Source organism: Pantherophis guttatus, chromosome 1, assembly GCF_059756535.1.
Source record: "Pantherophis guttatus breed Tessera chromosome 1, ASM5975653v1, whole genome shotgun sequence".
In the NCBI taxonomy this organism is placed as follows: Eukaryota; Metazoa; Chordata; class Lepidosauria; order Squamata; family Colubridae; genus Pantherophis; species Pantherophis guttatus.
This window is the reverse complement of record NC_142063.1, coordinates 242,708,753-242,725,276: the sequence shown is the minus strand read 5'-3', so window position 1 is coordinate 242,725,276 and position 16,524 is coordinate 242,708,753. Positions and strand designations below refer to the sequence as shown.

At 36.1% G+C, this 16,524-nt stretch overlaps 1 protein-coding gene across 3 annotated transcripts in view; it reads right to left on the bottom strand.

Annotated features, from left to right (window-relative positions):
* Positions 1-16,524, bottom strand: part of GRIK2 (glutamate ionotropic receptor kainate type subunit 2) — a 522,039-nt gene that overhangs the window by 172,235 nt on the left and 333,280 nt on the right. For all 3 annotated transcript variants that reach the window (XM_087882606.1, XM_034409067.3, XM_087882605.1), the window contains one exon: positions 10,598-10,804. In XM_087882606.1, coding sequence (XP_087738732.1) covers positions 10,598-10,804 — 207 coding nt within the window. The remainder of the gene's footprint in view (positions 1-10,597; positions 10,805-16,524) is intronic.

The following is a 16,524-nucleotide window of genomic DNA, read 5'->3' as shown; positions in this document are numbered from 1 at the left end:
GCAGGTAACCTGCCAGCCTGCCATGTAGGGCTTTAAAGGTCATAATCAATACCTTGAATTGGACCCAGAAACAAACCTGCAACCAATGCAGTTCATGCAGCGGAGGTGTTACAGGGGAGCCCAAGATTATTCGTGCAGCCACATTCTTAATCAGCTGAAGCTTTCAGATACTTGTCAAGGATAGGCCCATGTAGAGCATGTTACAATAGTCCATGCAGGAAATGACTAAGGTAAGAGTGGCTGACAGAAGAGCCTTCCTATCCAGGAAGAGATATAAAAGGCAAAGCTAAGCAATGGTTTTCCCAGCTACAACTGCCGCCTGCTTTTTGAGTCATGAGTCCTGTCCAAGAGACCCCAAGTTAGTGCAACAGTCAACTGTTTATGACAGCTCCAATCTTTCTTGGAAGAAATTTTCAGAAGGTGATGGTAGCTGGTTTTTGTTAAGAAATAACTACAGGCTTTCAGTGATTTTTTTTGGAAATCCACCCTGACCTCCACTTCTGTTAAGGTTTATGCAGAGTTTTGCAGTTTGGCACCATCAATATGTTTATGATGCCCAACTCAGGCAGTTTCATAATGAACAATGAAGCCCAATCTAAGCAATTCTTTGCTTTGCTCAGCATTTGCATCTTCCCTTCCTGTGTCTGCACATGCATAGGAATTGACACAAATACTTACACATGATTCTTCTCAGTAAGGTTGGGGTTTTCTTGGAATAATATAGTCAATAGTGACTTTGGTTCTAGCTTGCAAACTAGCCAGCAACATTATTGGCAGAAGAGCAGCATATACTGTATGCATTAAAATCATTGGTTTTCAACTAACTAATATAAATTGATATAGTAAGTAAATATCCTTTGGTATATTTATTTTTTTAAAAAAAACAGAATTTGTATGGATAACTGCAGGTCTTATAAAGTATAACAATACCTACAACTAAATTAAAAAAAAAATGTTCCTTTCTATTAACGTTCTATGTGCTGCAATGAAAACAGTGGGAAAGAGATGCAAATGAAACCATAAACAAAGCAGCATATCAATCTAATATATAAATAGATATTGATGCCAAAGAAACCAGTGATTCATTGACAAACGTGTGACAAAGATTTGTCAGAATGATGAAAGCATAATCACAGTTTTGTGATGCAAGTTCTACCCTTCCTGGGCATTCATGAACATAGACAAGGTCAGGGTTAGCATCACTCTGACTCCCCTTCTCCGACTCCTGTCAAAGCTACCCTATTTCTCTCAGAATAAGACATCCCCTGATAATAAGCCAATTGGGCTTTTGAGCACATGGCAATAAAGCTTATTTATAGAAGACAAGGTCTTATTTTCGGGGAAACACGGTACTGGTAGGCTCATCCTGAATCGTCCGCAAAAGTGCAAATCTTTAATGTAATTCCTGAAATTAGATTTCTCCCAAACTGCATGTCTACTGTGAAATCTAAGGAAATTTATGTTTGGAAATGCTAGACAAATCTTTTCTTTCAACTGACACAGAACTTGATTGTTCAAAATAAATGTACATGATAGTAAGAGTCTTTTGAATTCCTTTGAGGACACAGAGCACAATAATGCAATGTTAACACAAAGCTTTGGCTTGCATACATTGGGTAAATGATACATTAGAGACTGCTTGCCATCACCAAAGTCAATCTAGTAAGGGCAAAACCAATTGGCTTGTTTGAGTTATAACAAATAGCACTGAAGATTTAAAAAAGTAAGATGCTCTGATACAATTGGACTATACAATGTAAAAAGTCAGAGCAATCTTTTCTGATTTATTATGTATCTATATAATACATTTCCTACATCCAGCCAATGGATATCAGGGCAAGAAGAATAGGAATATCACTGCATTGGCAACTTGAACAAGAATTTTTTAAAAAATTAGTTCCCAAAAAGAATATATGTACCATAGTACTCCAGGATAAAAAAAAATAAGGTGCCAATGGCTAAAAATTAACAGCTGACTAAAATGTGATCAAGAAAGAACAATGACTAATGATTTGATTAGTTAGCTTTTGGAGATATGTCTTAATAAATCTCCAAAAGCTAACATAAAATGCTTAATTTAATATAATTGATAATAGTTTCCTGTAGAGACAAAGTTCAGGCATAAAGCAATCATGCTAAATAATTTGTACGGCACAACATACAAACACAATCTGAGCAGGTAGCCTTTAAAGAGCTAAGACATACAGTGAAAGGAAACAATTATGCACAGCTTGAAAAATACAGTAATAAAATAAGCATTATGAAATAATTTTAAAAAGCAGCTAATGTAAAGACAAAATTGAGCACAAAAGCTCAGGTTCTGTTTCAGTTTATATTGATGTTTGAATGTCTGATGCCCATCTAACCATTTACGCCATTTATGGTTAATAAGTGATATAGCTGAGCGATCTATATCAATCCATATTAACCAAACAAAAAATACTCAGTAGTTATCAATATTAGTGTTAGATGACGCAGTTCTTTTTTTATTATTCTGTTCTTACACAAAATTCCATTTATAGGCAGAAGTCAACTGCAATCTTTAGAGAATTCTGTGTTTATATGATATCTGCGTAAATGTTTATTATATTTTATATTTATTATATAATAAATATAAAATATATAATATTTATTTTATTGTTATATTTAATTTATTATATTAAGATTGGCCTGAAGTGAGATGGGTGGAAAACAAATTTAATAAATAAATTATATGCAATATAATACCAAGACCCGATGGCCTAGAGGTGGAGCTCTTGCCTCACAATCAGGAGGTTGTGAGTTCGATCCTAGGTAGAGGTAGATGTACGGTCTCCTGCTTGGGCAGGGGTTTGGACTCAATGACCTGCAAGGTCCCTTCCAACTCTGTTAATCTGTTAAATAATTTATATTTTCAGAGTTTTAAATATACATATTCAGGGCTTTCAAAAGAATCCTGTGGCTGACAAAAACAAAAGCCTCAGCATTAGTGTATGGACTCATCAATATTGTGCTTCTCATTGTCCATATACTAATGCTGAGAGCGTGAGGAATAAACAAGAGCAAACGTGATTTAAAAGAAATAACACTGGGATGATTCCCATGATGAGATCATAGTAATGGAAAGCTGCATGTTGTTAAAAACAGGACAACAGAAAAGCAGGGGGAGTCAAAATATATATTAAAAATATACATCCCTGTTAAAATAAGTGGTGCGGCAAATAAAAAACAAGTCTGTTATTGGTGTCTCCTCCAGGGAAAGAAAAGATGTGACTCGCGCCTCTTAGAAGCATTCTGCAGATCTTTCAAAGGGGCATGAAATCATAATGTACATTTGTGAGATGATAACAACCAGAGATAGAGAAACAAACAAATTCTGTATAAAGGGATTTTTTTTTTTTTTTTAGAAAAATCTTACAATTTTTTCCTTTGCATATAATAATAATTTTATCTCTTACTATGTTGGAAACCTAATTATTTTACTTGATAGGTCCTAATCCTATCTCAATGGGTCTATTATCTATAACATTACCCTATCATCTCTATGGTTTCTATTATTTAACTGTAGCTTTATAGTTTTCTATTTTGTACTGTGCAATTCTATGTTTTATAGTCCTCTGTTTCGACTATAATCTGCAACTGTGGTTCCTGTGCTGTGGAATCTTCTGCTTCTCCCTCCCACCCAAATGTGAGGATGACCTCATTGCTTCTCGACTTCCAAAAGGCCCTTAAGACCTGTTATGCCAATCAGCCTGGGGTCCCCAGAAGATGGGTGAAGTAGTGAGCTGGCACCATTAGTTTTAACATTCCTTCCTCTATTATTCTTTTTTTTTAGCTGCTTTTGGAGATTTTAAATGTTTTTTTATATTTATTCTTTCAATTTTTTTGTACAGCACCCAAATCTGTTTGCTTCTAACATCTATATAAATTAGATAGCATTCATAACTTTGGTTTCCTAGTCTGGTCTATCTCAAGGGGCTGACAATAACTGAGCCACTTCTAAATGTTATCTGACAGCTCTGTTTTTTAGTTCGTTTGTTTTTTTAAATGCTTCAGGCCTTTTGGTTTAGGCGACAGTTTCTCCATCAAGGTCATCATTCTTATTCTCTATACCACTCCTATCAATTCTTTGGCTCCTTTTTTCCCAAAAAACCCTAGAAATATTAAGCTGAACTATTATAAGGACCTCATGGCAGGGAAGATGAAGAAAAAAGGTGTACAAAATAGTAATGCAACCATGAACATTCCAAGAAGGCAAAAAAAAAAAAGGAACGTAGAAAAAGAAACTAAAAAATAGTTTATGAACAATCTGAAATGAAATGTAATAGAAATGAAATGGAAATGGAAAAGGGGGCATATCATAGTCTATAGCACAGGTGCCAAACTCGTGGTGTTACATTGCCATCACATGAAGTATCGCAAGGTTTTTTCCCTTTGCGGAGCTGGTGTGGGTGTGGCCTGTGCATGACGCATCTGGTCCGCGGGCCACCAGTTTGACACCCCTGGTCTATAGAGATTGGTTGATATGAGTTCAGCAAAGTTTTAAGTTACTGGGGAGGGGGAAAGGCAGGATAATAAGTCAATAATTAAATATTATACATACAATTGTTTGATATAGAAAATTGCTTAACATTATATCCAAACTAAGACATCTAAAGAATTTAAAATTAATGCAACATAACGGTGGTGGTGGTACTGCTGGTTAAAATTAAAGATTCTTTCCTATCAAACATGATTTTTGCTGACTGTATAGATACATCTATGTAATTTCCATGGCAGTAATACACAAGCATTTTACTATGGCTGTTTTCTGAGATGTTCCTAGTATACATTTTTAGTATTTCTTAACAGTTCTCCAGCCAAGTACAAAATAATTTAACTCTTCTTAGCTTCTCCAGATCAGCTAGAATATCTCATTTCTACCACTTGGTATGACAGTGGTGGGCTAGATGAGAACAAATATTCTTAAGGCTGATGACTGGTAAGGAAGTAGTTCCAAGGGAAAACCAAGCTCAGAGAGCACCAAGGATTTCATCTTCCAAAAGAAATTAGTTATTCTAGATGTCATTGCTTTCCCTTTGAGGGAATTCTTCTAGAGAATTTGCTATTAAAAACCTAAGAAGGTTTTGGGAACAATTTCAATTTTTACCAACCAGAACTTTTCCTGGGCAGAGCACAATTTACCACAGCATTTTATGTACTGGTAACCTCAGGGATGAATTACTGTAATATACACCACATGGCACTTCTTTTGAGAGTTTGTTTTACAGATTGCAGTTATTATAGAGTCCTCTGGCTAGATTAGTCATTGGAGTTCCTTAACATGTACCTACATTAACTATGCTGAAGACTTAACTGGGTATTGATCAGCTGTCCAACTGTTGGCGCTGATTTATAAATGGCTCAGAATTTCATTCTATAAGGACCCACCTCTTTCCATATAGGTCTACCCGAACTTGATTTTTTGATAAGAACTGTTACTGTAAAAATGTGAGCATTCTTTGTAGTAATGCCTCCCTTTTAGAGCACACGTCCAATGTAGACTAGAAAGTCTTCTACTAAACGTATGTTGTATTAAATTACATTAAAATAAACTGTAAAACTAAAAATAAATTAAATTAAAGTTATCTGCTTGTGGATCATTCTCTTGATTTTCTTCTTCACTTTTCATTGGCTGCTCTGATTGTGACATTAAATAATTGATGATGTTACTGTTTTTACCATTGTTTTATCTGTTTTTATTTAAATATTTCTATTTTGCTGCCAAGAAATGCATGAAAGATAAACCCATCTCTATCAAGCTATTCTTATTTGGATTAACTTCATTTCTTTATTCCAAAGCCAAGCTTTTCTGGCTCTTAATTCATAAGAAGGGAAAATGAAGAAATTATTCTTCATAACATTCCAAAGTTCAGGAAGATCCATTCAAACAGTTATTTGAAACAAAAATGGTAAGTGAATCTAGTTCCCAATTCCTTAAGTCAAACAAGGAGAATGGAAGAACAATGGTACTGGAAGATGTTGAAAAGTGGAAGAAAATCAACTTGGTCATACCATCTCTTTCATTCAGTTACAAGCTCATTAAAGAACTCCAGATAGAAGTGAAAATCAACTTCATGCTGAAGTATCTAGCTCTGGTTGGTAACCCACTTAACCAATCAGTTCCAGGCTATTCACCATGAATTTGGTTAACACATTTAATCAGCTAGCCCTGAAATGCAAGTTAGAAGTAAACCAAAAATTTCTGGTTGCTTGACTCAAGAATATGTTTCTGTTTATAATTAAGTTACTTTCAGTTAATAAAATAAATGCAATGGCAATTGCCATATAAAGACGTGCAAAAGTGCCCTTAAGTATAATTGAAAAGAGCTGAGGAATTGTAACTAGTCATTCTCAACAGTGACTTATTAAAAAGAAAGTGCTGTGAGACATGACATTTGCCAAGCACAGATGTAGTTGTCAAATGTGCAAATGTTTATTTTTCTGGGCCAGCTTGGAGTTAAAATCCAGTGTGAATACTTCATTATCATGTTACCTGAGTCATAAAGGACATATTGCTCAACATATGGCGAGCACTATTTATGGGTTTCACAGGATCTGCCCAGGTCAGAATCAAAGCTTTACTTGGACAGGAAGACAAGAAGAATAGAAGATGCTCAATTTGGTCCTACACAAATTAATCAGGAAAAATTTTTAGATAGCATGTGGCCTACATGATTGGTACTGTTTTACCAAAAACAGTGAAAGAAACAGAATAGTTAATAATTTCTGTTTTTAATTTACCTCAACTAGATTTTCAGTTTTTGAAAACCATGACATTTGTGCAAACCTGCATTTGTTCCTAATTACCCAGATTACCATTCCTAATACATATTCTTCCTCCTATTTTCCCCACAATAATCCTGTGAGGTGGGTTGGCCTGATCCAAGGTCACTTAACTGGCTTTCGCTATGTTATGTTATGTTATGTTATGTTATGTTATGTTATGTTATGTTATGTTATGTTATGTTATGTTATGTTATGTTATGTTATGTTATGCTATGCTATGCTATGCTATGCTATGCTATGCTATGCTATGCTATGCTATGCTATGCTATGCTATCATTAATTACATTACATTGTATTATAATGTAGTATATATAATATACATACTGTATAGTATAATAATATATGTATATTATACTCAGTGGTGGGATTCAAATAATTTAACAACCGGTTCTCTGCCCTAATGATTTCTTCCAACAATCAGTTCACCGAACCGCTCAGAAAGTTAACAACTGGTTCTCCTGAAGTGGTGCGAACTGGCTGAATCCCACCACTGATTATACTATATGTATATATAATATACATATAATATTATAATATAATACACAAATGTGTGTACGGATGTATTTGTATATAGTGTGTGTTTGTATGTAGGTAATATGTGTGTGTGTGTGTTTGTTATTTCAAAAGGAATCATGTGTGTGTGTGTGTGTGTGTGTGTGTGTGTGTAAGTCACAGAAAAGAAAAAAGATGGAGGTGAATATTTTTAAAAGAACAGAAATGAGGACAAATTGAAACAAATTGCTTGCTAGCTAGACCCAGAAGAGCTCAAGAGGCTGTATTGATAACCATCTTCATTAATCACTCCCTTGACTTAAAGCAACCACTTCAGGGTGAGATATAAATCAATTTGATTACTTGTGTAAGTGTTCACCAATGTGAGAAATTGGTTGCACAACCTACACCCTCCAGCTGAGTTGTATATATCTTTTAACTAAAGAAAGGCTTTCATTAGGAGGCAACCTAGATTTTTTTTGACTTCTGTTTGTATGAAACAAGGAAATATAAATTGTGTTGTGGACAGGGAAAAGAAGGAAGGAAACAGTAAGGAGATAAAAGAGAGCCAGACTGTCTAGAGGTTAAGATACTAGACTAGAAATCTGGAGAGACTTCTAGTCCCATTTGAGGCATGAAAGTTGGCTGGGTCACCAGTCATTCTCTCTCTCTCTGCCCAAACCAGTTCATAAGATGGTTGTTGCTGGGAAAACAGGAGGATGAAGGTGTACTAGGTATGTTGGCCATCTTGAGTTATTTATCAAAACAATGAGTAATAAAAGCAGGATAAAAATCTAATAGATAAGTGTATTATAATATACATTATAATAAGAATCTCTAAGGATGTGTACTTCTGTTTGTGTGCACTGACAAATGCACGTGTGCCCACGTACATATAAATACTTATACCATAATATACCTACATGCAGAACTTTTTTAAAAAAAAATATTTTAAAATACATTTTCCCCAAGAGTATTAATTTTAGCTATTACTATTCTGAAATACATTTGTATTCTTTTCCAGTTTGTATTATTTAGTTTGTTATCATTTCCAAAGGTGCGTTTCAAAAGGCAACTAGACTTTCTGAGTATTTTCCTTGAAAATGTTTCACTTCTTATCCAAGAAGCTTCTTAAGTTCTGTTTATTTCTAAAGCTATTGATGTAGGAAACTTCTTTTGATGTTGCGGTGTATAGTATGTTAAAGTTCTTATTTTATATCCCACCTTTATTTTTTACAAAAATATAAAGGTGGGATATAAATAAATCAATAAATGTTATGCTGTTCTAATTTCCAATCCCTCCCACATTTTTAACTATAAAGGTTATCATTTAGAATTATTTAGATCTTTTATGATTTAAATAAGAAGAGAGACAGGATGGCATTTTTCAAAGTTAGAATTAATTTCTGAAAGTAGCTTGCAGTTATTACTGTCTAAAAGCCATATTAGAATATGTATGTAGGCATTTGGGAGCTAAATGCTAAAGGAGGTTATTCTTGCTTGTAGCTTTCAAATGAAAAAAGGGAAAAAAAAGAAGACATACTGTTTTTGATGTTTGACCTTTGAAAAGAAATCATTTGTACTATTTTTGCTACAGAAAATGTGGACAAAATTATAATGTATATGTCAGTGCAGCCTCTCTCACTCTGAGCCCCTTCAGATATGCTGTGATTCAGCTTATCTCAAATCTAGCCAACATTTCAAATCAAACACAGTTTACATAACCTTAAATATTCTATTAATTCTCTTTGATAATATACTATAGTTTAAAATTAAGAATCCAAGATAATACGTTTGACAGGAGACATCTACAGTATATCTATCTATATCTATATCATCTCTATCTCTATCTCTATATCTATCTATCTATCTACATTACACACACACACACACACACACATATGAATCTAAGGAATAACTGAATGGAGAATTGAAAAGAGGTCTCAAATGGTAGGAAGATCTAATGAGATTTGAAAGCCTCTAAGGAAGTAATTGATAGCCCCATCAAAATAATAAGCTTAAGACAATCCCATTGTTTCTAATGAAAAGTATCTATTTGAAGGACAGAACCACTTTTTTTTTATTGTTGTATTAAATAGCAACAGCTCTAAGAATTTTTCTTTTATTACCAGTTATCTGTTTTTGATCAGATACCTTGCTATTGAGTGTTTTTCTAAAGCAAATGTAAAACACAAAAAAGCTGAAGACAATTACCTAATTTTCAAGGGGACTAAATTTTGTTTCCAGGAAACCAGATTCAATTGGTACCACCTACTGAGAGAATATGTTTTAAAAGCGATGAAGTGAAGGGATGCCTGACTTACTCAATTATAAACAATTGCTTCTAATGATATCTGTTTTGACTCACATTGAATTAACCTGCTGTTTCACTATACATTGATATTTCTGACTAATCTAAAATTTCATAGATGATATTTTAAATGGAAAGAGCAGGACACTTCTCAGAACATGCTAATGAAAAGCAACACCACACATTATAAAGAGTCTATATGAATTCCTCTTGGAAACAGAAGCAAATATAATATTTTAATAAAATGCCTTGTTCCTAAAGTTCCTGATGTACACAATCATGCACACTTAACTATTCAAGCATTTTAATTTAAAATGAGTTCCCAAAAAGGGTTAATACAAATCTAAAAGGTCAAATCAAAATATTGTGCTAGTTAGCAAAGAAACAGAGAAACTGAAGGGTTTTAATAGAAAGGCTTTGAATTATCAAACTTAACATTGGATTGGGAAAGGATTTGTAGAAGTGACATATTACCATTACTTGTCCACCATCAATAGCATAAGAGAATCAGCCCCAGACAAACTTCTAACAATTATCTCAATATGTCAATATATTTCTTTGGGAAAAAGTTCCAATTAACTTTAAAAATTAAAACTACACATATTGTTGACTACATGGTAATATTGTTTCTGGATTGTAGTAACCCACATTATGGAAGAGCAAACATCAAATGCCCAGTTCCATAAAATTTTCCAAAAAATAAAGAAGGATGCTGACTACAATTTTAATTTTCTATACACAGCTCTGTATATAGAAATAAAGAGCTCTGTAGCTAAAAATACAAATGATGGTACCCGGATGATACCTGATTCATCCCATCCACCATAACACTATTTTAGGTAAAAAATGACAGATCATGTACAGTAAAAGAATACTTTTTATTCTAATAAACTTGCACAAATTGCTTGTTGAAAGATTATGGAGGTCAGAGTGAGAACATAAATTTAGGAAAATAAGTTCCTAAAGATGAATTCTAAAGTAACTTACATGATCAATTAATTCTCGAACCATGCCATTCCATTGTCCACTACCGTCATCCCGGGCTCCATATTTCCCATCTTCCACCAATCTAATTTCATAGGTAAATCCAAGAAAAGTTGATAGTTCCCTAAGGAGATCGATACAATATCCTTCAAATCTATCATTCCCATATAAAGGTTTATCAGATTTCTTGAACATCACATATGGCTCTTCCTGAAAAAGAATATAAATAGAGAGGAAATAAAATTCAATTATTATTTTTTAACAGATAAATATTTTTACAACTTCATGAAAATTCAAAAGATTTTCCCTAATACAAGAATACGTACAAAACTCTTGTTCTGAAATCACTAAAAAACACTCTGTCCTTTGCAAAGCTCATTCAGCTTCTTTACATATCTTCTATGTGCCCAGAAGTTATGCTGAATACTATCTTTACTGAGAGGCAACTTACTTTTGATTTATTCAACTATTACTAAGGAATTATAGCTTTTATAGTTGAGTCCGAATCCAGTTTGGCAACGGTGATGACATAATTAAAATAGCAGTTAAACATTATAATTGCCTGGAAATAAAAGCTATATATGGATGAATGTATACCTAAATGACTGAGAATCTCCATAATCATAAAAACTATACAGGATTTACATGTTTCAAAATGTAGATTAATAATCAGAAAATGTATATTAATAATAAGAAATGCAATCCAGTGATTTTATGGGTGAGACTTTCATTATGGACAATAAGAAGTAGACAATGAGCAGAATTCTCAAATTTCTCAACAACTAACCTCCATTCAGTTATAACTCAGTGGTACTGCGTGCACTATCCAGAGAAGATACTCTGGATAGTGCATGCAAGAGTAATCCCAGCTAGGGTTATGAAAGACCCATCAGAAATCCTAGAGAAATACTGAGAGGGCCTGTACAGATACAGTATGATACACTATAAACAACTTTCCTTTTCCCTATGAAATCATAAATTAAGAATCAGGCTAAATATGGTGGTTGGATACAATTGAGACTCACATGAAGCTAATAATCTCTGTCAATATCCAGTTGTGACTGCTTTCTAAAACATAATAAACCTGCCAGTTCCTGAAGATATTTAACCCAAAATACATGGAATTGCAAACATTCCCAACAACTGGCAGAACATTGGTGATTATTGGAAATATAATATATATAATACAGGAAATATAATATATATAAAAAAGGCAAAACATACCAATTCTACTCATATTCCAGGACCTGTTTCTTGAAAGTAAGCAAATGGAAACAATGGAGAATATCTCCCATTCCAATAAAAATAATCAGAAACTATCTTTCATGGAATTATGCTAAACAATTATGGACAATAGTGGACCAATATTATATATCTATTCCCATAATGGGAACACAGTTGGTCAAAACATACCAACATGAAATGCCAACTGATTTCTACCTAGGTTTTCCCTGGAAGGAATAAAGATAGATAGGTCAACAAACTCTCTTTCCAACTTCCTTCAGTACAGCTGACTCTTACTCTGCAAAGAAGATTATTATGATAGGTAAGCAACTGCATCAGTTAAGCCGGTGATCCCGAACCTTTGTGGCTTGGCAGCCTAGCTGGGGGCAGGGAGAAGGAAACCAAGGCTGCATGAGTAGTGGATCAATGCACATGTATGTGCAGCTCAACTCACATGAGTGGGAGACTGCTGCACTCGCACACCTCAACTAACTTGCACAAGTTAATCTCAACTTGCTCAAGTTGAGCTGTGCATGCATGCCAGCCCGCTACTTGTGTAAGTCAAGCTAAACACATGCACGCCAGCCTGATTCTTCACATGGCCCAATTGCAAATAGGTAGTGGGCTATGGCCCAGAGATTAAGCCCTGAGTTAAGCAATACCCATGTATTCATTTTATGGCATCCAAGGTTTGCTCTCCTTTATAAATCTCAAATCGGCAAATAATATAAAACAATTACATTCTAAGCTTTAGTAATTTGCAAAGTGCAGCTGTGGGAAGAACAACATTGTCTGTCTTTTTTGTGACTTCTCTTGCTAGTGTTTCAGTTTGACATTGTTCATGAGCTTTAAATCCCACTGATTTCTAATATTCTAATAATATAAACTATATTTCCAACAAGAACATATTGGAGAAAATCATTTCAGTAAAAAGAATTCAAGATTCTTAAAAAGTTGCATGTGGCCTAATACAAGGTCACTTGCCTGTTGCAGGACAAATATTATGTTTTTGAGATGAGATAATAGGCTAGGAAAGTTTCATACTCCGACACCTTTCAGAGTTGTAGCAAAGAAAATGATTTAGACTTGTTCGTCATGTCAGCACAGACTGATAGTATAGCCCAGAAGAATCCCTCAGAGACTAGACACAATCAAAGATACACTTGGAACTGTATGTCTGACCAATTTTCTTGAAGAAGTGATTAGAGTCCCAGAACCCATTCTAGAATTACTGCAAAAACATTCAGTCCAAAAAAAAAAGAGTACAGAACTGATAGCAAGCTTTACCTGTAAAGCTACCATAGCCTTCAAAAAGAAGCATATTTCAATTGAAAGGACATGCAGCTTGCATTCCAAAGGGGAATGATATATAATGTTTGCTCTTATTCCAGTTTTGAAGAATTGTATACATTTCAGCGAGCGCAAAGAAGAATGCATATTTCTAATGAAAATATGCACCTGATAAAAAAAGGTTCAAGAAAAGGAGAACTGTCCATAAAAATGGGCATGAAACTTCATAGGGAGTTTTAAAAATATTTGCCAACTAAAGTAGCAAGAGAAAGAACATAATTTAGTAATGAAAATGGACAATATGTTATTTTTCTCATCTTTAATATGGAATATTCTTCTGATGAAGAAGATCTAGAATTCCTCAAGACTGAGCCAGAAGGAATCCCAAGCCCTCAGAAAGTATATCATCTGATCTATCTCTCTGAGAGATGTGCTACTGGTCCCTTGGTACCAAGACCCCTAATTATATTTTTCATCGTTATGAGATGGGTATGGAATAATTGTCCAGGCATTAGAAGCTGCATGTTCAGTAGGCAACCAGCCAAAGGAATGGACCAAAAGATAAGTAAAGATAATGTTTACATCTTTTTCAAAGGGCAAAATTCCTCCTTGAAGGAGGCGGTGGTGAGGCCTCTCCTCAAGAAGCCTTCTCTGGACCCAGCAGTGTTGGCTAATTACCGTCCAGTCTCCAACCTTCGCTTCATTGCGAAGGTTGTTGAGAGTGTGGTAGCGCGACAGCTTCCTCAGTACTTGGATGAATCGGCTTATCTAGATCCGTTCCAGTCGGGCTTCAGGCCTGGATACAGCACGGAAACGGCATTGGTCGCATTGGTAGATGATCTCTGGAGGGCCCGGGACAGGGGTTGCTCCTCTATCCTGGTCCTATTAGACCTCTCAGCAGCTTTTGATACCATCGACCATGGTATCATGCTGCACCGGTTGGAAGAGTTAGGGGTGGGAGGCACCGTGTTGCGGTGGTTCTCCTCCTTTCTATCTGATCGGTCGCAGTCTGTGTTGACAGGGGGGCAGAGGTCGACCCCGAGGCCCCTTGTATGTGGGGTGCCACAGGGGTCGGTTCTCTCACCCCTTCTGTTCAACATTTATGTGAAGCCGCTGGGTGAGATCATCCGTGGTTTTGGGGTGAAGTATCATCAGTATGCTGATGATACTCAGCTATACATCTCCACCCCGGACCACCCCAATGATGCCCTTAAAGTGATGTCCCAGTGCCTGGAGGCTGTACGGATCTGGATGGGGAGGAACAGACTCAGGCTCAACCCATCCAAGACCGAGTGGCTGTGGTTTCCGACGTCCCGATATAGTCAATTGGTGCCATCACTGACTATTGGGGATGAGTCATTGCCCCCCACGGAGAGGGTTCGCAACTTAGGCGTCCTCTTGGACTCACGGCTGTCTTTAGAAGAACACTTGACAGCTGTGGCCGGGAGGTCTTTTTATCAGGTTCGCCTGATTCGCCAGTTGCGTCCCTTTCTGGATCGGGACTCGTTAAAAACGGTCACTCATGCCCTCGTCACTTCACACCTGGACTACTGTAATGCTCTCTACATGGGGCTCCCCTTGAAGAGCACCCGGAGGCTCCAGCTGGTCCAGAATGCGGCCGCGCGGGTAGTTATGGGAGCAGCATGGCGCTCCCATGTGGCTCCCCTCCTGCGCGAGCTGCACTGGCTCCCTGTGGTCTTCCGGGTGCGCTTCAAGGTCTTAGTTACCACCTTTAGAGCACTCCATGGCTTAGGACCGGGGTACTTACGAGACCGCCTTCTGCCACCAATAGCCTCTCACCGCTCAGTACGCTCCCATAGAGAGGGGCTTCTCAGGGTGCCGTCAGCCAAACAATGTCGACTGGCGGCCCCCAGGGGGAGAGCTTTTTCTGTGGGGGCACCCACCATCTGGAACGAGCTCCCCCCAGAGATACAGAAGATTCCGGATCTGCGCACTTTCCGCCGTGCCCTCAAAACATTCCTGTTTCAGCAGGCCGGCCTGGCCTAACTTTCCCTTTATATTGCTTTTTGATTTTATTTTAAACTGGGATGTCTTGAATTATCTAGGACCAGAATGTTTAGTATATTTTAATTGGTTTTTTATTATTAACGTTTGTATTACATGTATTTTTATCGTTCGCTGTTCACCGCCCTGAGTCCCTTAGGAAGAGGGCGGTATATAAATTTAATAAATAAATAAATAAATAAATAAATGTGTTATGCCTGGCTTATTATTTTATTGTAATCAAAAACTTGCAGCCAAATCTTTTTATTCTTCCTTCAAACCACTATGGGGACACCTCCATGTTATTAAAAAAGAACTACAAATTAAAAATGAAATCTTCTGCGTTCCATTTCCACTTTTATTCTGGAACCACCTTCTTTTAGTCTCATCCTCTTTCCAATTCTTCAGCAACCACATATGATTTAAAAAAAAAAATACTTCCTTAAAGTTCAGTTTTGCATGTTGAGAAGCTGTTTTGTGGATCCCAGAGACCAACTCAACTAAATCTATTCCAGAAGTACTGGCTTCTTTTGGATTTGATTACTCTCTTCCTTTCTGATTACCACTTTATTATTTGCTGTTAAACTATAAAGGACAGGCACTTTGTCCTGGTTATATCTTACTATCTTTCAGAACACTTGCCCACTTCTCTGGGCGACACTTCTCCGTATTCTCAACAGAGGCCTCTTTTTGAATGTCAGCACTATCTAAGATACAACAGAAAGCTAACTGGTAAAGGCCTACTAAACAATGGTATCACAAAGAATGTTTCCAATTAGTTTTAGCACCCTTCTAAGAGCTATGTGCTTTCTATTTCTTTAACCCACAGTCTCCCAGTTTGTAGCCTGAAACAACTATTTAAACTACTACACCAAACTGGCTTTTGTTACTAAAAGTTATAGACTGTTATCTAACATGCTGGTCCAATATTGGTGGTAAGACAGATGTTTTTCAACTTTCCATCTAGCATTAAAATAGAAGGCCTGGCCCACAATCATCTGATTGGCTTCTGTGTCTAAAGGATAACTGAAATATGGGTTTTCCCATTCCACATTCAGCACCTTAACACCATGCATGATCATCATCCATAGAAAGCACTTCTTTCTCTTCTACTGTTGCCAGGCACAACAAAGTTCTTTTCTTTTGCTGCTGGCATGTTCCTTCTCACAATATTTGGCACTTTTCCCACCAAATTGTTTAAGACAGAGAAGAATAAAAACTTATTTGTTGCTATTTCTCAGGACAGGTTGAAAAGATTATAACGATAAATATAGTGAGCATTATTTTTAAAGTAAATTTAAATTTATTTTATCTCACTCATTCTTGAGGGCTTTCTTTTTGAGATATAGAATGCACCACATTGAGTTCTGTGGCTAGCGTTCTTTATTTCTGAAATAGAAAGAATGTTGAAA